The 23,672-nt window shown below is 35.3% G+C and overlaps 4 protein-coding genes across 6 annotated transcripts; 1 reads left to right on the top strand and 3 right to left on the bottom strand.

Moving 5' to 3' along the window:
* The first annotated feature begins 255 nt into the window (after positions 1-255).
* LOC115716711 (reticulon-like protein B2) lies at positions 256-3,107 on the top strand. The gene is made up of 5 exons (XM_030645587.2): positions 256-654; positions 1,902-2,082; positions 2,174-2,315; positions 2,473-2,542; positions 2,626-3,107. Exons 1-5 carry the CDS (start codon positions 471-473, stop codon positions 2,793-2,795), a joined length of 747 nt encoding a protein of 248 aa, XP_030501447.2. The 5' UTR covers positions 256-470; the 3' UTR covers positions 2,796-3,107.
* Positions 3,108-4,060: 953 nt separating this feature from the next.
* Positions 4,061-6,140, bottom strand: LOC115715643 (F-box protein At5g52880). Of its 2 annotated transcripts, none has more exons than XM_030644303.2 (6): positions 5,894-6,140; positions 5,621-5,775; positions 5,383-5,476; positions 4,880-5,082; positions 4,568-4,710; positions 4,061-4,489 (listed from the first exon to the last, which is right to left on the bottom strand). In XM_030644303.2, the coding sequence occupies exons 1-6, from the start codon at positions 6,076-6,078 to the stop codon at positions 4,325-4,327; spliced, it is 945 nt and encodes a 314-aa protein (XP_030500163.2). In that variant the 5' UTR covers positions 6,079-6,140; the 3' UTR covers positions 4,061-4,324. The 2 variants fall into 2 exon arrangements, with proteins under 2 accessions (XP_030500163.2, XP_030500164.2); XM_030644304.2 differs by having other exon boundaries at positions 5,383-5,470; positions 5,894-6,127.
* A 6,249-nt stretch (positions 6,141-12,389) lies between these two features.
* LOC133038127 (serine/threonine-rich protein adg2-like) lies at positions 12,390-13,409 on the bottom strand. Its single transcript, XM_061116180.1, has one exon. The coding sequence runs from the start codon at positions 13,407-13,409 to the stop codon at positions 12,390-12,392; it is 1,020 nt and encodes a 339-aa protein (XP_060972163.1).
* A 2,867-nt stretch (positions 13,410-16,276) lies between these two features.
* LOC115715998 (uncharacterized) lies at positions 16,277-21,873 on the bottom strand. Of its 2 annotated transcripts, XM_030644686.2 has the most exons (17): positions 21,213-21,353; positions 20,911-20,996; positions 20,355-20,476; positions 20,181-20,269; positions 20,062-20,097; positions 19,874-19,967; positions 19,636-19,678; positions 19,442-19,539; positions 19,265-19,332; positions 18,682-19,175; positions 18,515-18,602; positions 18,329-18,436; positions 17,673-18,241; positions 17,446-17,581; positions 17,293-17,361; positions 17,051-17,185; positions 16,277-16,921 (listed from the first exon to the last, which is right to left on the bottom strand). In XM_030644686.2, the coding sequence occupies exons 4-17, from the start codon at positions 20,253-20,255 to the stop codon at positions 16,808-16,810; spliced, it is 2,127 nt and encodes a 708-aa protein (XP_030500546.2). In that variant the 5' UTR covers positions 20,256-20,269; positions 20,355-20,476; positions 20,911-20,996; positions 21,213-21,353; the 3' UTR covers positions 16,277-16,807. The 2 variants fall into 2 exon arrangements, with proteins under 2 accessions (XP_030500546.2, XP_030500545.2); XM_030644685.2 differs by lacking the exon at positions 20,911-20,996 and having other exon boundaries at positions 21,213-21,873.
* Positions 21,874-23,672: the final 1,799 nt, after the last annotated feature.

Genomic DNA, 23,672 nt, shown 5'->3' with positions numbered 1-23,672 from the left:
GGGGTTTCTTCAATGTGTTCTTAATGGCCTAGTTCAGATGGTTATGTTATTTATTTATTAAAAACAGTTCAGATGGTTATTTATAGTAAAGAAATTCAATCGAAATATATATTTAATTTAAGTTAAAATTGATTAAAATGAGGTAATTAATTGGTCACACTCACATCAATTACAAAGCATAAGCACTGTGATTTTTTTTTTTTATTTTTTAATTTTAATTTTCACAATTCTCCAGACAGCCGCGCCCTCTCCTCGGTTTCCGTTTTGAAACCGAACCACTTGGTTCGTAGTACGTTCGGAATCCGAACCTGAGCCTCGGGGACATCACCATTTTTAACGGTTCTGATTTAATCTTTCCATAATTCATGCTTTAAACCCCAACCTTCTCATACTCACTTTCACTTTTTTCTCTCTTTCTCTCTAAAAAATTCTTCATTCTCTCTCTCATTTTTTTCTTTGGTGGGAGATCAATGGCGGAGCACGAGCCCGACTCACTCATTGAGAAGATCACCGAGAAGATCCACGGCCACCATTCGTCATCGTCTTCGGATTCCGATGATGACAAGTCATCCAAGGTCGAAGCAGTTCAAGCTAAGATTTTCAGGCTCTTCGGTAGAGAAAAACCTGTCCACAAGGTCTTCGGTGGTGGAAAACGTACTCTTTCTCTCTCTCTCTCTCTGTTCTCTCATTTCCTGTCTGAATTTAAATACACGCATTTCTATTTAACTATTTATTAAGTTTGTGTATGAATCGATTTGAATTTGTATGTGTGTTGTTTTGTTGATCGGGGAAAGTAATGAGGTGAATTAAATCAGATTTTTTTACATTTTATTTTTGGATCTGACCGAATAAAATGACTCAAAACTATACAATTTATCTATTTTATATTGTTTTGATCGATCGGGGTGGATTGATCCGTTTAATTAATTCTATGTGATATCATTTTACAGGAATGTATGTATATAACTGGATTCTTAATTTGAAAAGGAAAATTTGTTTAGGAAAATAATCGATTAAAATTATAATTAGCTGCACTGTTTTTCCATCAGCTATTTTAGATCGACATATGAAATTTAGAACGCAGCATGTGTTGCAGTGGAGTCTGGTTTTATAAGATATCTTTTATGCTTTGTTTGTAATTGTGGATTTGTTGTCTCTAAATTCTTTATTATTGCATTTTTGTTTGAATTATGAGAACGTCACGAAATGTCCCTCGCAAGACAATCAAGGGAAATTGTTGTCACGTTCTTGATGATTTTAGCTTGTGCTTTTTAAAGTTTAGGGAATAGAAGTATTTGTTTGGTAGTCCTTTGAATTATTGTACTAAGCATTCGTTTTTATTTAGCGAAGATGCACTAATGGGCAAGGCCTATTCATTGTTTCCTGTTGTAAGTTTTGTGGTATTTAAGAGCTAGTTATTTGAATATGCTATTAAAAAATTTGAGAAGTTTTTTTCGTAATCCTTCTATGTTTAAATTCATTGATTTGTTTTGGGAAATTTGACAATTAATGCTAAAAGATTACACATGGGAAATTTGAGGTCGTCGTGGGTGGTGGTCCGGCTGGTTTTGGTGGGTGGTGGGTGGTGGTGGCTGAGGGAAAACGAGAGAATGAGAGAGAGAGAGAGAGAAATGAAGGTGAGGTTTTTTGGTTTTGATGGAAGGGTATTTTAGGGTTAAAAAAGAATTAAAAGTATAGTTAAAAAATGTGTAGTGAGGGGGAATATTTTAAAACCATGTGTAACCTTTTAGCATAAATGTCAAATTTCCCTTTGTTTTTCTCATTGAACTTCCGAAAATTTCAATGCTTCAAGCAGTAGCAGAAGTTCGACCTGCACAGTGTTTTCTCTCTGTGTGGCCCTCAATGTTTGTCATTGACTTGTGTTAAATTGTTGGTTGCAGCTGCTGATGTCTTCCTATGGAGGAACAAGAAATTGTCTGCAGGTGTCCTTGGTGGTGCCACCGCATTGTGGGTCCTCTTCGAGGTTCTTGAATATCATTTAATCACTTTGGTTTGCCATATAATGATACTTTCTGTGGCTCTTCTTTTCCTGTGGTCCAATGCCTCTACCTTCATCAACAAGTAAAGTTATCATTTAAATATTTAAAGTTTTTTTCTCTAAATAATACAAATAAAAACCAAGACCTAACCTCTTTTTTCCTTTCTCAACTAGGTCTTCGCCACAAATCCCAGAAGTTCGAATTCCTGAGAAATGTGTCCTTGAGGTTGCTTCAGGGCTGAGAGCTGAGCTAAATTATGGATTGTCTATCTTGAGGGATATTGCATCTGGGAAAGACTTCAAAACGTTTCTTGGTGTATGTTGATTCTTAACCTTTTCCTACATTATGACATATATTAGTATTGACTCTTAAGCCAGACACAATTGCCGAAGTTCTCATCGCTCTTTCTGAATTCAGTGACCATTTTGTATCTTGAAAATATCCTTTGTATTCTTTTTCCCTTTATTAATAGGTCGTTGCCGGCTTGTGGGTTCTCTCAGTTGTTGGGACTTGGTGCAATTTCATGACTCTGTTCTACATATGTAAGAATTTTCTTACCACTTTCTGTTATCTTCCTACTTAAATTTTATCAGTCTATGATACCATTTTGTCATCCAAAAAACAGTATTTGTCTTGCTGCACACGGTGCCAGTGCTCTACGAGAAGTATGAAGACCATGTGGACTCATTTGGAGAGAAGGCATTAATCGAGTTTAAGAAGCAATATGCAGTTTTTGATGCCAAGGTATTGAGTAAAATCCCGAAAGGTCCATTGAAAGAAAAGAAGATCGATTAGAAAGCATCATAAGAGGTAGTATTAACTAGGTTGATGTTGTTGACAGTGGGTAGTTATGTTCCTGTTTTCCCAATTAGGTTCCTTTGTTTCTGCTTTTCTCTTCATAATTGGTTGGGTGCACACAGTTTAATATAATATGTATTCCATTAGTTATTTTACATTTTAAATTTGAACTCTCTTCTCTTTCTTGCAATATGGAAGAGCGGGGAGGAAATTGTAGAACTAGCCTTGTAACAGCTTCTTTTATTTCATATCAAGAATTGAACTATTTAATGGAGAAAAATGAAAAAAACACATTATGGCAGTCATTCATTTGGGAGTCTCAATTTTTTTAAAGTGGTTTTCACGTGCTCATTACGTTATTACCATTCCCCCAAAATAAATATATTTAAAACAGATTAGTCAAGCAAGTTGCTATTGTGGTCCTAAAATGAAGAGGCTTGATGCACCTTTTGAGGTTGGAATGAAATAAGCTTAAGCTCGCATCACTAGGTTTGTGCTTGTGTAATTTTTCTAAGATTTCTTGATGTTTTAGTTTTGTTATTCACAATGTGATTTAGTGGGCTTTTGTGAGGTTTAATTTCCTTTAGTATATAAAGGATTTCCTTTGAAAAAAAAATAAAAAAACTTGTGTTTGTGTATGGTACAAACAAACTTGACATTTGTGTGTAAAGAATACCACTTCCATCAAGTAGGTTATTTGTTTTTTATTTTTATTTTTAGAGTGATGAATTTTAACGAGTATATCCAATGGAGTGCCAAAAATATGGTGTATTGTCATATTTTAACATACTTAAAAAAAATTATACTTCAATGGTGTTTTAAAAAGTGTGTTAAATTTGGCACATGCTAAAAGTTGTCAAATTTAGCACAATATATGGTATTGTGCTAGATTTAACCCAGTTACTTTTTTATTTACTATAATGCCACTAATTATTGTGATTCATTGACTTTTACTAAACTTTATTTACTTTATTACCATATTACCATTATTTGAATAATAAAAGATAAAAAATAATAAATTTTGTATATTCTCAATAAAATATGAAATGACCTTCAATATAATCAATTGTTTTTTCTTTATTTTACATCTAGTGCATTAAAACACAATTATAAATAGTGGGCTAAATATAACATAAACTCATTTATTATGCAAATTTAGCACAAATTTTAGATCTTTCATTGGAGATGATCTTAGAATGCTATTTATGGTAGAGTTTTTTGATGAGATATTTCGAAAGACAAATAAATAAAACTGATGTGAGTGTTCGGAGGTGAATAAAAAATTACAGTAATTGCAAAATACAAAGATGTTTTTGTACAAATAAGATGTTGGAAGTAATTGATTTTGTTGTTTGTATAAAGCATCTTGAAGGTGAACCCTCCATATTAGTTTTCAACTTAGTCAAGGACTAATCTATACATATATATTTTTTTTGCACAATTTCTAAAAATGATACATTGTTTTTGCTGATACAAACCAAAGTTGCAGTAGGAAAAAAGCATGCTATATTAATCTGAGAAACAATCTAGTGCTGATTTGCTTCTATGCTGAAGGTTGTTGGCTTGCCATACCTGAGTTTTGGATAAGCCCATAACCTACACATTGACCCCGAAGCTTCTTCCTCTGGATCACTGTCGCTATCCGAAGAGGATAACATCGTTATTGAATCATCTAAAATGTACTCAACAACCTGGGAATGAATAAGCAATAGTTTTATTAATTGATCATATTCATCAACAACAAGAATAAATGGAAACTGATACATAACCTGGTAAGAGGACACAGGCTTGACTCGTTGATTTTCAGATGATAATCGACAATGTTCATTTGAACATTTCATGTTTTCAAGCCAAACTATAGTTGTACAGTTCCCACAGTATCCCCTATTAGAAGTTAATTTCGTTAACGAGCCTGAAATCAAAGCAAAGATAAGTAGCAACTGTAAAAATCCCCAAACACAATGTGATAGCGAGACGAATGAGCAAAAACCACAATGAACTACTGCAATAAATGAATTTTATACCCCAAAAATTTGTGGATATGATCTGTGTTCACAGTTGTGCATGTGACATTACCTTACCTCTATATGTTGTTCTAAAGGCTTCCTTCCAGTGAATGCTTGATCCAGCAACCATGTCTCTCTGTAATGAAGCCTTTTTCTTGACTCCAACATCTAATCCTTTTTTCCCACTAATCTCCAATCTATTATTATGAGCATTCCCAAAAAATGTAACATATTGGGCATGCCAAAGCTGGTCATCACTTGCTGCCATATTCCACAACCTAAACGAGCAACCGAGTTAAATTCGATCTCGAAAAGTTAAGTCACTAACTTTCAAATCAAGGCTCTTCTTGGATTTGTTTTCATTCCCACTTGAACCCTACAACGAGGTTCCACGAGATATATTCTACCCTATTGCTATGCAATTCACATGACAGTACATTAAGTAAATCCCACCAAAAATTGAAACCACATATTACAACCACACAAATACATCATTTATTTTTTGTGTAAACGAAATTTTGTTCACCATGGCATATAAACTAAAGAATATGCACAAATTTGAAAGAACTAAGAGTTACCAGCAAACTTGAGAAACAGCAATTAAAGATGGCATATCAAGGAAACTGAAGACATGAACAAGAACATCTTCTGGCAGCTGGGCAGAACCTGAAACTATGTATAGACCAGAGTTTCAAATCATAAATAAATAATGGGATTCTTATTGCTACAATCATAATATGAACAAAATCATTAAAAACATTAAATGGGCTATCTTCCTAATAAAAAATCAAAGAAGGTTTGTAATAAAAAAGTTACCTTTTTCTTCTTGGCGGGTTTTACAGCGCCTCCTATGAGAAACCATGGCATGTTTAAATTCAGTCACAGCCAAATTCTTCTTCTGCTTTGGTAAAGAAGCCTCGGCGCTCTGAAAGAGGAGATGAGCTCCAGAAACGGCCGTACGCGTCTGCATTCTAGAAATCAAAACATGTAAGATCACTGCAAACTATACTAAATTAACCTAAAATTTAAGGCAAATTTGCAATCCTCAAATTGAATCAATTACTATATAGGGATTACAGAGAGACAGACCCAGGAAGGAGACGAAAAGCGGTGAGGGTGTCTTGGATGATTAGGGCTTGTAAATTTTTGGGGAATTTAGAGTAAGCGCCTCTGATAATGAGGCTAAGCTCTTTACAGATAATTGGGTAGCGATGCATTCTCGGGAATGAGTCTCTGAAACCGAGCTTTTGGTATCTCTCCAATGGGTTTGACATTGTTACTGGTTCCAAGCAGAACAAGAGAATTTATTTATCTTAAAAATCTGATGCTGCAAAATCTCATAAAGCAAAAAAAAAAAAAAAATTATTTCTTTTATTTTTAACAAATAATTATTTGTCATTTAAAAAAAAAAATGTTGAGTCTAATTTTTTTTTAAAAGAATAATGAGTATTTTTTTTATTTTTTATTTTTTGAGTAAAATTACTTGTTATTATAAATTAAAAAGAGCATTCATTTACAATAAAAGAGTAAATGGGAGGAGGGATTTCCTCAAACCAAGAACAAGCCTCATCCACCCTTAAAGCAAACTTTGCCAAACCGTGAGCAGCCATATTGGCCGAACGTTTGACATGTGAGATAGCTACATTAGGGAGAAAGGATAAGAGACACGAGATATCTAAAATTAAGTCACTAAAAGAAGAGATTGAATTGAAGGGAGCTCGAAGGGCATTAACCACCATTAAAGCATCAGATTCAGCAATCGAGAAGGGTAGTTGTTGTTGAATCGCCCAATTTAAGCTATGAAAGAGAGCAGAAGCTTCCATTTCATGAGAGCGAAAATTGCCAATCAGCTGCTTTGAAAGAGTAGCAACAACAACACCATTTGAATCCCGTATAATAGCACCCACTCCGATTACACCTCTGCTGGAATCTACTGCAGCATCAACATTTAACTTAAAAAGATTGAAATCAGGTGGTCGCCAAAGCCGTGTTGCAGGAACTGCCTGCAATGAGGGCCGAGGATTCGATCTAGGAGGTGATGCTGCTGTAGCTGTGGTCTGGTGTGCTTGCTGATGTGCAGTTGCAGCAGTTGTTGCAGCTGTACCGTGTCTCTGTTGTGCATTTCGATAATTGGATAGGTAAGTTGCAGCATAAGAAGCCAAACCAGCAGCAGGTCGTGCTTGTTGACCATGAACAACACGATTGCGCTCATTCCATATCGTCCAAAGTGTACAGAAAAGTTGCTCCATCTCAGCCTTTGAAAGTATTGATGAAAGGTGAAAAATATAATCACCTTTCTGCATTGTAGCAGCAAGACGCCAATCAAAACTCAGACTAGAATTACGCCAAACAGCTCGAGCATACCGACAATGGAAAAGTGCATGTCCAACTGACTCCCAAGCTTGTTTACAAACCGAGCAAGTAGAGTCGGTAATCACTTTCCTTTTGACCAGCAGAGTTGCAATAGGAAGAGCATCATGGACAGCTTTCCAAGCAAAAATTTTAACTTTCGGCGGGAGTTGCAATGACCAAAAGAATTTCCACCAAGAAGAGTGAACACGAGAACTTGAACTTTGATCCATGGTATCAAGATCAGAAGCAAGATGATAGCCCGAACTAACCGTGTACAAACCGGTGCTATGGTGGTGCCAAATTAGAGTGTCACGACCGCTGAAGTAACTCAATGGGATAGTTAAGATTCTATCCTCATCCGCAGGAGAGAAAAACTGATGTAAGATGGGAACATTCCATTGCCGTTCATCAGAAATAAGGTTAGCAACAACACCATTTGATGGACCCTTGTAAAGAAAAGGCAAAAAAGTATTGTGCCCAGGAATCCAAGGATCATAATCCGACTGAATATGCCTACCATCACCAACTTTCCAGCGTAAGCCCTTGAGAAGAAGCTCTCTAGCCCAATGGATTCCTTGCCAAGTGAGAGACGGAGAGTGACCCAAAGAAGCTTCCAAAAAAGTGTTATTTGGAAAATACCTGCTCTTAAGGACACGGCTGAGGAGTGAATCAGGATTGTCATAGATTCGCCATGCTTGCTTTGCAAGGAGTGCCTGATTGAAGTGAATGAAAGAGCGAAATCCCATGCCGCCTTCTGATTTTGATTTACAAAGTAGGTTCCAAGAGCGCCAATGGATTTTTGACCCATTTTCAGTCAAGCCCCACCAGAAATTGGCCATCATAGATTCCACTTGCTTGCAAAAATAGACTGGTAATCTGAAACAACTCATGGCATATGTTGGTATGGATTGTACAACTGCTTTTAAGAGTACCTCTTTACCCCCTGCTGAAAAAATTTTCTCATGCCACGTATTCATGAGTTTCCATATCTTCTCTTTAATGTGGCTAAACATTTATTTTTTATCCCGTCCAGAGTAAGATGGAAGACCTAAATACTTCTCATGACATTCACAAATTGGCATGGCAAGCTGTTGATGAAAAAACACTTGCGCAGCAAGAGTGGTATTCGGAGAAAAAGACATCACCGATTTGCTTAAGTTAAGCTCCTGCCCAGAAGCTTTGTGATAGGTTTCCAAGACACTCTTAATAGCAAGACAAGATCTCTCAGTTGCTTGACAGAAAAGTAGGCTGTCATCGGCAAATAACAAATGAGTGATTGGTGGAGCATAGCGTGTCAGCTTGAAGCCCATTAAGTTACCAATTTCCTGCTGATGTTGTAGTAATCTAGAGAAGCCTTCGGAACAAATCAAAAACAAGTATGGGGATAGAGGACAACCTTGGCGAAGACCTCGGGATGGTGTTAGTGTTGGGTTTATGCCCTAAATAAAACTCATTTCAATATAATCAGATTTACTTATTAATATAGATCAGAAATAACATTTAATATTGCATGGTTCACATGATTTATTTCATGATTATATGTACATAATGTATAGATTCATCTGAAACCCTTTTCACATACTTGATCCTATTTATTGTGCCGTCAACACATTGGAAAGTAAACATGACTATGTGAATAAAGTTTCCTAGATTTATCAGACACAGGGTTTTACTGATATGATAATCTACAACAGAGTTTACTTGCATTTGGAGAAGTGCTATGTTCTTTCCAGAGCATTGGTTAAAGTAAAGCTCAGGTTGGATGCATGCAGTATGCATCGGAAGGGACCGATATTGAACTTTGACTTAGATTTATTAAACTTACCGTAATATCTATTCAAGTCAATATCGCCAAGTTGATCCTAGATCAAATGTTCTTAATCCTCTTATGATTAGGCTCAATCTTGAAAGGCTATTCGTGTTCTTTGATTTGTTAGTTAAGCCTACTTTTAGGTCAGGGTGATACGTACATTTTGGGAACACGGTAGTGCAATTGAGTGGGAGCGCTAGCATAAACATGGAATCTATAGCTTCTATCTGGCGAATAGTAAGCAAAGGATGATCTCCTTCGAGCTTGACCAAACGAAAATAAATGGTGGAGATCTCATTTCACATAAGTTGAAATATCATTTATACGGGGTCAAGTGTTTTAAGGATAAAATACATAGTAGGGTGTTACGGTAATTTAATCCCTTTACTGTGTAGATCATTCATATAGAGGATCATTGATCACATTAGGATTATAACAATGGATAACTAATGATGTGTCTATATGGTGGAACATATAGAGCATTCTATATACTGAGAGTGCAATTCTAAGTTATATGCGTGGATTCAACGAAGAATTAATAAGTTAATAAATTTTAGTGCTAAATTCTTGATCTACTTATTGGAAGCTCGGTTATATAGACCCATGGTCCCCCCACTAGTTGAGATAATATTGCTTGTAAGACTCATGTAATTGGTTTTGATTAATCAATTATAATTCTCAAATTAGACTATGTCTATTTGTGAATTTTTCACTAAGTAAGGGCGAAATTGTAAAGAAAGAGTTTATAGGGGCATATTTGTTAATTATGATACTTTGTATGGTTCAATTAATAAATATGATAAATGACAATATTATTTAATAATTATTTATAGTTATTAAATAGTTAGAATTGGCATTTAAATGGTTGAATTAGGAAATTGGCATTTTTGAGAAAATCAGATACAAAAGGTGTTAAAATTGCAAAATTGCAAAAAGCAAGGCCCAATCCACTAAGTGTATGGCCGGCCACCTTTGTGTGTATTTTAAGTTGATTTTTTCATTATTTTAATGCCATATAATTCAAATCTAACCCTAGTGGAATGCTATAAATAGATAGTGAAGGCTTCAGGAAAATAACACTTTTCTTCAGACTTTCTGAATCAGAAAAAACTGAGCCTTCTCTCTCCCTATCTTTAGCTGCCACTTCTTCTTTCTCTTCCTTTGAATTTCGAACTACCTTAGTGTATGAGTAGTGCCCACACACATCAAGTGATACCTCAATCATAGTGAGGAAGATCTTGAAGAAAGATCATCAGCAAAGGAGTTTCAGCATCAAAGATTCAGAGAAAGAGATCCAGGTTCAGATATTGATAATGCTCTGCTACAGAAAGGAATCAAGGGCTAGATATCTGAACGGAAGGAGTCATATTATTCCGCTGCACCCACTGTAAGGTTTCTTAAACTTTATATGTGTTTAATTTATCGTTTTAGAAAGTTCTTATTTAGGGTGTTAATCAACATACTTGTGAGTAGATTTAAGATCCTGGTAAAATAATTTCCAACAGTTAGATTACCCATAACTTCTCCATTAATAAGAAAAGAGAAGCTATTAGTGGTAAGGCAGCTCATAATTAGCGAGATCCATCTTTCAGCAAACCCCATTTTTCTCATAACTTCTTCAATGAACCTCCACTCCACCCTATCAAATGCCTTGCTCATATCAAGTTTGAAAGATGCAATACCATTACGACCAACCGTTCTATGTTTAATAGCATGAACCAACTCAAAAGCAACCAAGACATTATCCGTGATCAAGCGATTAGGCAAAAGCACTTTGGGATTCAGAAATTACCAGAGGAAGAGCAAGCTTGAACCGTGAGACTAACACCTTTGTTACCAATTTAGAGATGACATTGCAAAGGCTAATCGGACGAAATTCTTGCATGCGCTGAGGCTTTTTAACTTTGGGAATCAGAGTGATAATTGTCTTGTTTAAATCTGTATGATCGACATGATCATTAAGAATGTTGAGTACCACTTTTGTAGGAAGTTCACCAACAACAGCCCAATTCTTTTGATAAAATATGGCAGACATGCCATCAATCCCCGGACTTTTATCTGGCCCAATAGAGTTCAAAGTCGAAAAAACTTCATCCTTAGTGAAAGGTTTAATAAGTGATTCATTCAACTCTGTACTAACCAAAGTGGGAATGCAAGAGAGAGTGGCATGAAGAGCGGCATCATCAATTTGAGAAGCTGAGAAGATATCAGCAAAGTATTCCTGAACAACAATTGCTATAGCAGCCTTGGATTGAACTTTTTGTCCCGAAGAATTTAGAAGAAACTTGATATTATTGTTTGACTTCCGTGAGGATGCTTTATCATGAAAAAACTTAGTATTACGGTCTCCGCTAGAAAGCCAATCAACCCTTGATCGTTGTTGCCAATAAACTTCTTCTTGCTCAAGTAACTCCTCAAGGACAGATTCAATACTTTGCAATTCGTGGAGGTGTTCGTTGGTACGGACAGAGGTATTATTTAAATCAGCAACCCTTGATTGCAAAGTATTAATGTTCTTTTTCATCTTGCCATATTTGCCTATATGCCAACTTTGCAAGCTTTTTGCACATGTGTTTAAATTGTGAAGCATGGCAGCAATGGGGTCAGTAGCATGGTCATAGTTCCAACTGTTGGAAATGATTTCAGCACTCTCGGGGTCAGCAAGCCACAACTTCTCAAAGCGGAATCGACTCCTGCTTTTCTGTGGGATATCAGCTTGCGTGGTGTAGGAAAAACCAGCACCAATGGCCCGATGGTCAGAATGAAAAAAGTCCAAGTGTTCCACTGTTGGTGCTTGAAAATGAGTTGTCCATAGGTTGTTTATAAAACACCAATCAAGACGCTCCTTAAGAGTATTGACAGCAGTACGGTTTTTTATCCAAGTAAAAGGATCACCAATAAAAGATACTTCATGCAAGAAACATTTATCCAAGGTAGTCCTAAAGGCTTCCATTTGGGACTCACGTCTCAACCCACCTCCCGATTTATCATTGTTGGATAAAATCTCATTGAAATCTCCGAGTGCTAGCCAAGGAAGAAGTGGAGCAACATCACCAAACCGCTGAAATAAGGTCCAAGAATCCGATTTATTAGCAGCCTCGGGAGCCCCGTAAAAACCAGTAAAGTGGAAACTTGGGCTGCCATTGAACTTCATATAACAATCAAAAAAAGTAGGCCCCATGTTCAGCAAAGTAACATCAATATCATCAGTCCATAAAAGCATTATACCACCACTAAGTCCAACCCGAGAGACTTCAAGACCATTAGAATAACGTAGTAATTGTCGGAGTCTAGTAATAGAATTCTGAGCAAGTTTTGTCTCCATAAGAAACAAAACATGGGGTGATTGCTGTTGAACAAGCAATCTCAGGTGTCGCAATGCACTCGGGTTCCCCAAACCCCGTGCATTCCAGCTAATGATTTTCATGATGAGTTGCGGGGTTGCCTCGCAACCTCCGCAATGGAGTCAGTGGAGAAGCTAGAATCTTCAAAATCAGAAACTAGAGTCTCAATATCATCATCTCGTGACAAAGGAGAAGAAGATGAACCTTGAGTATTACGACATCGCTTGAGTAATTTCCGCATAGACAAAGAGTCATTGGCCCTTTTAAAAGTGGAATGTGGCGGCTGGTTTTCTTTTGCAGAAGTAATATTAGTGGAAAAGTGAGTGGTATTGTGTTGCATAGGCAAGGTGAGAGAGGTTGAATGGGAGTGAGAGTTCATGGTGATAGGGGTGAGAACTGGTGGATAGGTTGCAAAAGTGGAAGAGTGGACATCGGGCACATAAATGTGAGTGAGGTCTGTGACAGGTATACTAGCCGAAACTTGAGTTTTAGTGGCAGAGGACTTGGGCACATTGAGTGATTTCTGATGATCATCAGGTAATAATTTTTGCTTACCTTTAAAATCATGGTTCGGATGCATAGGCTGACTCATAGGAAGGCTAGTTGTAACCGAAAGAGGAGGGTGAGATGGTAAAAGGCTGCTGTTGGAAAATAGTGGAGGGGAGTGCAAGTTGCAGAGAGTATTTGGGGATGGATGTGTAAAAGCTTGTACGGTTGGTGAGGACACAGTTTGAGTAACAGTCGGGATGGGGGAGTTGAAAGCAGAACTGGCAGGGATACCAAAGGGGAAACCAGCAGTGATAGGCGTGTGAGAGGAAAGCAGTGGCATAGGGGAAGACACAATATTGTTGGCTAAACTTCTTGGGTTAGGATCAACAGTAGAAGATTCACCTTGGTAGAGAGTAGACGGTTGGGGCTGCGATCTTGAAACCAATTGAGGAATGGATGAAACAAGAGCTTTGCGTGCAAGTCGGGTAACAAAAGGCCAAGCATTGGCTTTCAAAAAATCAGTGCGGTATTTATCATAACCCGTTGTTGGAAGTCTAGCGCCCTTCATCCACGACCCATACTCCAAATCATCATCATTACCATTATCCATTCTTTCCATGAAAGCAACACATTTTTCAAACGGATGTCCAATAACTCCACATTCAAAGCAAAATTCCGGTAGACGCTCATATCGAAAGTCAATCCAAAAATCATCCTTAATTCAGGGCAAACTAATCATTCGACCTCTTGGAAGTGGCTTGTTAACCAAAATCCTAACTCGGATACGAAGGAAGGGACCCCATCCCTCATCAAGAGATTCCTCATGAACATCGATATATTCGCCAATGAGATTTCCCAAAGCCTTTGTAAGAGTTTTAGACTTACTGAGAAACGGTAGACGATACACCTGAACCCAAAACCAACTAGAATTGAAAGTATTGACTGAGGCATTTTGTAGAGCATCTGGTGTGCAGAAAACCACAAGGTGATTTTGGAAGTGCCATGGTTCTTTGTTCAAGACCCTGAATAGATCACCATCACAGCCGAAGGTAATCTTGAAATAATCATCCCTGTACTCAGTGATTGTGACTGGAAAACGGCCCCTCCAATGGTCGGACATTTGGTTGATAAAAGTTGGTTTATGGACATAGTTTTGGGTAATAACTCTAGCAAGGAGAGTAGGAGTAGGGATGGCAGTGGAGGAAGGAATCACATCATCATGTAGGAGGAAGACCGATCGTTCTTCATCAGTTAGTTTCAGAGTTGAATCCATGGAGTGTAAGAGAGGGTCAATGTCGGAGGACATTGCTACGGTGGCCGGTGTAAACAGAGGAAGAAGGAGGGTAGAGGGGGCGGTGCTGATGAAAAAACTGCCAGGAAAACACGGGGGAAAAAAGTTTGAAAAAAGTAGTTAACATCCTAAAAAAACTGTTAAAAGGCACAAACTGCTACAGACCCAAAACAGGGCACAGCTAAATATTTCACTCAAAAAAAAAAAAATTATTGTTAGGTTTAATTTTTTTTAAAAATTAGCACTTTTACTTACAAAATTTTGTCCTTTTTTATTAGAAAAAAATAAATTACAATATTTTATTAATTTTGAAAAAATAATTAACAAAAAATATTAAAAAATCTAATAAAAATATTAAATTAATTAAAAAATATTAAATTTACTTAAAAAACTTTAATTATTTTTTAAAAAATATTTTTAACTTTATTTTATTTATAAACACGTACCTTAAAAAATTAAACTAAAATTATTGAAAATCTAATAAATTAGTTAAACAAACTAAGATTTTTTGAAGAGAAAATCAAGCTTATTTATATTTATAAACTCATATTTTAAAAATAAAGAAAAATAATTAAAAATACAATAAAAATATAAAATTATTTTGAAAAAAATTAAAAAATTAAACTAAAAAAATCTTATGTTTACTTATAAATAAGATTTTCGGAGTAAAAAAAATAGTCTCAAACTTGTTCCCGTAAAATTTAGTTTTTTACAAAAATTGAATTTTTAATATATTTTTTTTATCTAAATGAATTTTTTAATAAAAAAATAAATAATTTTTTTAAATTACTTAATTAGTTTTAAAATTTTAATTTTTTTAATTATTCAAAATATTTTTTTTTTAATTTCTAAATTAATTTTTTAAGATTTACAAAAAAAAAAATATTGAATATTTCTCAACTTTATTTTGAGGGGGTACGATTTGATAGTTGTCAAATTTTAAAGGGTAAAGTTGCTAATTTACAAAGATACGTCAGTATTTAAACAGAATAAGCCTCACTGAAGGAGATCCTTTTGAAGACATTACACTGTACAGAAGCACTTTGGTGCTTTACAGTATCTAAGTCTAACAAGACTAAATGTTGCATTCATTGTTAATAAGCTTAGTTAATTTCTCAAAGCTCCAACAACACTGCATTGGGAAGCTTGCAAGAAGCTTCTGAGGTATCTGAAAGGCACAATTTATGAAGGATTGCTTCTTAAACTTGTTGTTGGAATCACTTTAGAATGCTACTCAGATGTTGATTGGGCAAGTTGTGTTGAAGACTGGAGAAGTACTGGTGGCTATATAGTGTTCCTCACTGGCAACTTAATCTCTTGGTCAGCAAAGAAACAACAAGTGGTGGCTCGATCTAGCACATAAAGTGAATTCAGGGCTTTAACAAATGCTGCAGCAGAGGTTAAATGGATTAGTTCTCTCCTAACAAAACTTCAAGTTCCACTTTCTCAGCCACTAATAATTTGAATGGACAATCAAAGTGCTGCAACCCTTGCAGCAAATCTAGTATTCCATGCCTGATCTAAGCACATTGAAATTCATTTTCATTTTGTTCGAGATCAGATAATGGAGAAACAACTTTCTGTTCAATACATTGATTGGGCAAGTTGTGTTGAAGACTGGAGAAGTACTGGTGGCTATGTAGTGTTCCTCACTGACAACTTGATGAAGTGGCAGATGCACTTGCTAAGTCTTTTTCTACTACAAAATTCTCATACCTCAAGTCCAAACTTCAAATGGCTATCACTCCTTTTCGTTTGAGAAGGGATGTTAACCATGAGAATTAGTTGTAGTTAGTTAATAAAGTAGTTAATTAGTTAAAAGTTGTTAGATCTTCTCTTTTGTACAATTTGTAACAGTCTAGTACTATAAATAAAATTGTCTCTTAAAAAGCGAAGTGCTTTTTTTTTAGCCTTGCTCTGCTTAAAATATCTGTGCTTCTTTTTCTCTATGCTCTGCACTTGTTCTTATGTTCTTAAAGTTACAATGTCCAATAGTATCATTAATATCTTTTCTTACTTAAGAAGCATTACACACTTTTATCTCCTAGTCTTGATCCTGGAAGTTGGGAACATCTGTGGTCTACATCTGATTTTTATTTTAGCATTTTATTAGTGTAACTTTGCTAATGAAAATGAGAAAATACCAAACAGAGCAATGAGGAAAATAGAATTATAATACAAAGTTATGAGGCAAAATACTATACTATTTAAATATTACACAACCAATTTACAGAATAATATACTCTACCAGAGCATGTTCGTAAACCATACAATACAAAAACTTAACATCAAACAAGTCCATAAATGTTTTTTCCTACTTCCCCACAATACCATTATCATTATCATACACACTTCCAAAAACCATACATTCATAAAATAAAGTAAAAAAAAAAGAAAAAGAACACATGACCAATCTTAATGAGGACTATTTGGCAATTGGCTTCTACTTTTTATGATGCTCTAAACAAATGCCGATAGCCCTCTCTTAACGCCTGAATGCCAAGATAAATCATTTGGAGTTACTATTAATGCACAAACAAGCTTTAATGGGATTCCTAGGAGCTGATTCGCCGAGTCTTCGATGCTAGAAACTCGCCCTGCGCAGTGCCATAAAAAGTGTGTAAAGAATTGACTAAGTTTCAAGCTTTCTTAGACTGACATTCTTCTCACTAAGAAGGTGCTGATGAGTGGTTTTGGATGTCTTATAAGATATTATTCTAGAGGAAGTAAGTAAGTTGTTGCTTCTTCCTTGAACCTCCCTCCCCATACAGCTCATTCCACTGCTTCAACTCACTCATAATCGATCCCTCTGAGGCGAAACTTGCAGCAACCTGTAATGATAAATTCATTAAGGAAAGGATACACTATGATGTGTGTAAACAGTTAGAACTACTCATGTTGAAATTTTTTGTGTGCTGGTTTGTGGAACTACAAATAGAGAATTGTTTTGATCAAGTTACCTGATTCTTTGCCTGTCTCATATCTTCCATGTTTAAAGACCTGAGTGTAATTACTTTCTCCTCTTTATCTTCTTCTTTGGTGGCTGAAGCATCATCTTCTGAGCTAGACCCTTCAGAACTTTTCTTCTTTTTTTCCTGTGAGTAACATCATGCATGCATGCATTAAGATAAATGTGAAAACATGGTAAAACAATATGAGTGTTTTGAGAGAGGAAGAGCTGAAAAGATAGTGAGTAGTGTACCACATCCTTTGTTCTTTCCTGTTGTAATAGCTCCCTTACAGGCCGATATGCTGCTGTCACGCACAGGTTCTGCTTCGAGCAGTTAATTTCATTAGTTGATCAAGTCAATCAATGATGATTTTGCATACTATTTATATTGATTAGTAAACATACCTTGAGATCACTTCCACTATATCCTTCTGTCATAGTAGCAAGTTCCTTGTAATCAAGATTCTCAACTTTTTCTTTTGCAAGAAGAGTTTTCAAAATCTTTTCTCTATTCTCAACTGAGGGAAGACCAACCATGATTCTGTAGAACAAGTAAAAATTGTCAAATTTAGCAGACTATTAAATTACATGAAATGCCTTATTGAATAGAAAGAGTGTATGCAATTGTGTACCTGCGCTCAAACCGCCTAATGATGGCCTCATCAAGGTCAAAAGGCCTGTTGGTAGCAGCAAGTACAAGAATTCTCTCCCCGGGTTTGGTCAATAGGCCATCCCAGTGAGTCATGAACTCATTTTTAATCTTCCTCATAGCCTCATGTTCCCCAACTCTAGTTCTTTGTCCAAGCATGCTGTCAACTTCATCCACGAAAATGATAGTTGGGGAGACCTTTGCTGCAAGAGTGAACAGGGCTCGAACATTCTTTTCGTCTTCCCCAAACCATTTTGAAGTAATGGTGGACATTGATACATTGATGAAACTTGCCCCGGCTTCATTTGCAATTGCCTTTGCCAGCATTGTTTTCCCAGTACCGGGTGGTCCAAAGAGCAATATACCTCTACATGGCTTAAGAAGACCACCTTTGAAAAGATCTGGTCTCCGAAGGGGAAGCATTACCAACTCTTGGAGTGATTCTTTAGTCTCATCCAAGGCACCAATGTCTGCAAATGTCACTCCAATTTCACTAGCTGGGATAACCTCTGGCCTTATGCGCTTCTCAAACTCATTGTCCGGAAGAACTTCCTGCAGAAACACCACCAAAAAAACTTCAATAAGACCAACAATTATGTTTATAGAATAATGCAATTCAAAACTTTAAGTGACACATACCTTTGCTGGTGATGCATTCTCGCTATCTTTCTTCCCCGACGAAACATATTTCTCTCCATCTGATTTGTTTTCAGATTTTGATTCATTCTTGGCACCAACAGCATCATCCTAAATAGAAAAATAATTTATGTCAAAACTTGAAAATTCATTGAACCATAACTTAATTCAAAAAGAATATGAGACAACCTTTAAAGATTCTGCATTTGTCTCCAACTTCAAAGTATCTTTCTCACCACTTATTCCATCCTTGAATATGCTCAATCCATGACACAGACTGTTTCAAAATCCATATTTGTAGTCAAGTACAGTTTGCTTCCACTTTTATAATAACATATTTTAATAATCTCACTTACCTCTCTGATGAGATGACAAGCTTTCCATTTCTATATTCTGGATCTTTAGTATTCATCAAATGATGAGAAATTGCTGTTACAACAATTTCTTCAATGTGGCTGAGAACCCTTGTGTCAGCATTGTAGACCGAAGCCAGATTGTCACACTCGAGATCATTAGCTGCAAGAACCTCAGCTATGTGGTTTTTGTTATCCTGAATTTGAACAGCCTTCATGTCCTCTTCCAGTTTATCTTTCCAGTTGCCGAATTGGCTCTCGTCTTCTGGTAGTTTAATGTCAATGTTGTATGGAAACAATACAGAAAGCCGCTCATCAATTTCTCCACAAACAATTTCTTGTTCCAACATGCGGGAACCTAGAATCAAAACTGAACCCGAAAGCTTCTTCAACATTTTCTGGAACAAATTGAAGAACCTTTGTGATTGGACAAGTAGCTTCTCAATGTCCCTTATATACAATATAACTGAACGAGTTTCTGATTTTGCAGCCACAACCTGAGAAATCAATGCTTCATCTTGTTAAATCCATTTTGAGATGATCAAAGGAAACATTCAACTAACTAAGATTTTCACACATTTCTTACCTTGTAAAGTGACTGAATAAAGTCTTTCTCATCAAAACACCAGCTGCTACTCATGTGCTTCAAGGCAGCTGAGAAAAGACAGTAAACTTATCAATTCATTCATATACATAACTTTATTACAAGGGAAGGAAAGGAAGAACAAAGACCTATGTCTTTTCGAAACATATTAAGAAGTACCTGAGCTTGAAGAGGAATATTTAGAAGCCATGCTACTCATATCAGAGTTACTTGAGCCGCTTTTGCGAAGTGTTGGAGTATTTGAACCTTCACTATTCCTGCAAATGCAACAAGTTAGTAAATGGTATGATCCTCAACCTATATGGCTCTTGCTATAATGAACAATGGAGAAGAAACAATGTCCATTGCCATACCTATATTTGGCATCCATACCACTGTTCTGTCGTTGTAAAGTTCCTGTAAGAAGACATTTGTATCAGAATAAAAGCTAACCATGAATGAGAAAGAACCAATAACAAGCTCTTGTTTCATATGGGGATGTGACTTCTTATTCAGCCATTGGGAATCATTATTCAAAATCCTATGAAAACCATAAATGAACCAGAATTTGAAATTGAACACAACCAGAACACATTTATTCACTTTTCATACCTCTAGTGTCACCACTTGAAGGAAGGATTGAGAAGGAACCGAACAAATTAGACACGCGTTCCATTGCAGTTTCTGAGATAGAACGATTGAGAGACTACAAAAGAAGATAGAGAGAGATGGTGAGGAACATTTCCAATCAAGAGAAGCTCAGTTTGTAATCATCATTTATTCAAAATGGAAAAGCTTACTGCTTCTCTTTTGGCACAACCATACTTGCTTTGCATCTGTAAGGAATTAAGAGCAATCTAACATTAGTATTACCATATGAAAATTCATGTTCATGAAAAATAAGGAAGCTGTAGTTTACCTTTAGCGAAAAGGCATTAACATCCAACAGCAGCAGCTTCGCTTTGAAGTGATGAGCTAAAGCTCTTGCAAGCATTTGGTGGTAAAGTTCTTCAAGAAACAAAACATGAAAACATTATTACTTAGAAAACAAAACTACCAATATTACCAAAATCAGTTATCTGAAATAGCATACCGGCTGGTCCTGATAGCAATATAGCTCTACTTGCCGGTGACAGGTTTCGGGTGTGCTTAGAAATTTCTGAGTACTTCAAATGAACATGTGCAGCACTTGTCAACAACACTTTTGTTTTCTCACTGCCATTGACACCATTCAATGAGAAAAGGGCTAAAACAGTAGTACTTTTAAGTTACTTTTACAAATATGTTATGGTTAAGATTCTGGACATAACAGAATTCAGAATCTGAACTCCATGTAAATCAAGATTTTAATCTCAGAAAGTTCCATCTATGTCTAGGGAGATGAAATTGCTCATACACCAGAAATTAAACCAGCACAAATTTTCCTGGCTGGTTTTGAATTCTTCTCAAATTTCATAGTTTATAGAATATCTTATACTAAAATGCAAAGGTGCAGCATGACTTTATTTTTAACGTATATTCCTTATACTGACCATTGTTTTCAACATCACCTTGACTTTTTAACACTAACCATCTTACTATGTCGACCCAGATTGGAAAAATAAATAATAATATTAAAAAAAAAAGAAAAAAAAAATCTAAAATAGTACCTAATGGAGAAGATTTAGAATGAACAAGAAGAGTTGATCTCTTTAAGAAAAAACTACAATCTGGAAGAAGAGTGAAGCACCTAAAACTGAAATAAAATGTCTCAAAATTAATTAAAATGAAGCTAAAAGAAGTTATAACAAAATCACTAGCAAAAGAGATCATCTCTACCCTGAATTCTGATGGCATCATTATCCATATTGACCCTCCCATTTTCCCGGAAAGAAAATATAGGAAAAACAAAACAAGAATAAGACCCCCACACTAACCCCCCTCCCTAAAGAAAATGATGATCTTGAATTACCTCAAGTAATATGGAAAGTTATCAAAAGAGACATCGGTTTCTCTGCCATCAAAGACTTGTTTCATCAGTTCATACTCAATCTGGTCTGCAGAAATCAAATCTGGTGAGCCATTTGTTCCTTTAACCCATTTACTCACTGACTGACCTGAACTCAACAACCCAACTCCTACCCCAACCCCAACACTCAAAGCTGACAGCAAAACATGCTTCTGTTCCATTATAATCTTCCACTGATCTCAAATAACTACTAAAAAAGAAAAACAGAGCACTTGCAGTTGTTCTGTATAAGCTACCAAAAGAACATGAATGAAGGAGAGACAAACAAAGAAAAGAAAGAAAGACCCAAAAGTTTATTGTGAATAAATGGAGCTAAATAATGAGGTTGGAGAGAATCAAGTAAATGGGTTGGTGGGATTTTTGTGTTCTTTCTTTTTGTGAAATGAAAGTAAAAGAAAACAAAGAAGAAAGAAAAAAAAAATGAATTGTAAGGATGTTGTGTTATAAGGTTGGTGTTTTGTTGAGAGGTATGTATGAGTATAATGTGTATGAGTTACCACTTACCAATACCATTGTAAGACTATATATAGAGAAAGACAGAGAAAGAGAGAGAGAGCAAGTGCAATAGCAAAATGCTTCTTCTATGCGTATTTTTTTATTATTATTATTATTATTTATTATTGGACGTTAGAAAAAATACTCATAAAACTAAATAAATGACTAGACTTTGTTTATTTGTTTTGACAGAGAGTAAACTGACTGCTGCTATCTCAAGACTTTTGTTCCATTCTTTTTTTTTTTTTTTTGTTATTATATATTATTACTTTTGTCTCTGAGTTGTCTTTTTCTTCTACAAAGAGAAAACCCGGAAATGAAGTATGCAATAATGGTAGAGTAATAATATTTGCATACACAATTCAAACATAAACTCTATAGTGGCAAGTAATTTTCATTCCTCTTTTTTATTTTAGATCAAAAATAATTTACCACATAAAGACACGTTTAGGAAGCTATATTATAATCGGAGATAATTATGTTTTTGTCTGAATATGAATATGTAGTTACACTCTCCAATTCTAATACCAATTGAATCTAATTACTATTAAATATTAATTATTGAAAAATATGATACATGGTATTTTATTTTGGACTCACAATAAATTACAAAAAATTCTTTTATGTCTCATTTTTTAGACCAGACTTACAACCGATCACAAGAGAATATTTTAACAATCGAATAAAATTTCATCTCAAAACTAATTGAGTAACTCATTTATCTTATATATAATATTTTATTTCCACACATTAACAATATTAATTTTAATAAATTCACTATAATTACTATCTCGTATCTAAGTACATCTTGTATTTTAAAATGTAGTGTAATTATTAGACTATGTAATTACCACCTTAGTAATTACACAACCTAATAATTATATATATAGTTATTTCTAAACACACCTAAATCTATATCATATTTGATTAAAAGTGATTTACTATATAAATGTATGTCATGTTTATGTGTAATTTATGTGTGTCATATAATTGGTTATAATAATATTTAGTGAATAATAACTTAAGGATTAAGGTCTTGTAATGTCAATAATATTTCTCCTTTTCAGTAGGCAAGGTTCATGGGGTTGTCTGGAAAATTATATAATATAGATTCTGAATGACCTAACATGAACACACTTTCTATATTCACAATAATGATTTTTTTAAAAAATTATTCTAAAAAAAATTATATAAACAAAATACATCTTATAAAACCTCTAATTAAAATTTGAATTTGTTTCTATTTATGTTTTTTTTTTTTGACAAAGTGATTAAAATCACTCATGAATTTACGACGTCCACGTCCGCTACCGGCGCTGGAACCTCCTCGAACCAAGATAGCTCATCGTCTAACCGCAGAGCATGCTTTGCCAAGCCATGGGCCGCTAAATTCTCAGAGCGGGCCACATGGGACAAAACTGCCCCCGGAAATTTAGACAATAAAGCTATAACATCTTCAAACAACGCTCCTAACTTGTTGAAATACACCTCCCCATCGGTGATAGCCGTCACCAAAGCTAACGAATATGAATAAACTGAAAACAAATCAAAAAACTAAAAAGTTTTATTAGAAAATAATCAATCCGATCAAAAACTCAAAACTCAAAAATAGAAAAACTAGATCCCCATATAAAATACTATAACTAGCCAAAGGGAGACCCTTTGGCTAGTAGCAACTTAACTCTTGTATTTTACTTCATCATTATCTTAGGATTACTATCCCTTACTAAGATCCTAAAACCTAAAGATTTTGATATGTAATCTAGTAATAACAAAATCCTGCAATGCTCCCATCCATAGAATATCAAAAATTTACTTTGAAAATTATCGCAATAATAAAGTAAGCAACGAATAATGTACTTCAATAACCTTTATTATCAATGATTAGTGTAATTCAATACAATGAAA

Source organism: Cannabis sativa, chromosome 5, assembly GCF_029168945.1.
Source record: "Cannabis sativa cultivar Pink pepper isolate KNU-18-1 chromosome 5, ASM2916894v1, whole genome shotgun sequence".
Lineage (NCBI taxonomy): Eukaryota > Viridiplantae > Streptophyta > Magnoliopsida > Rosales > Cannabaceae > Cannabis > Cannabis sativa.
This window is presented reverse-complemented; position numbering and strand designations above follow the sequence as displayed.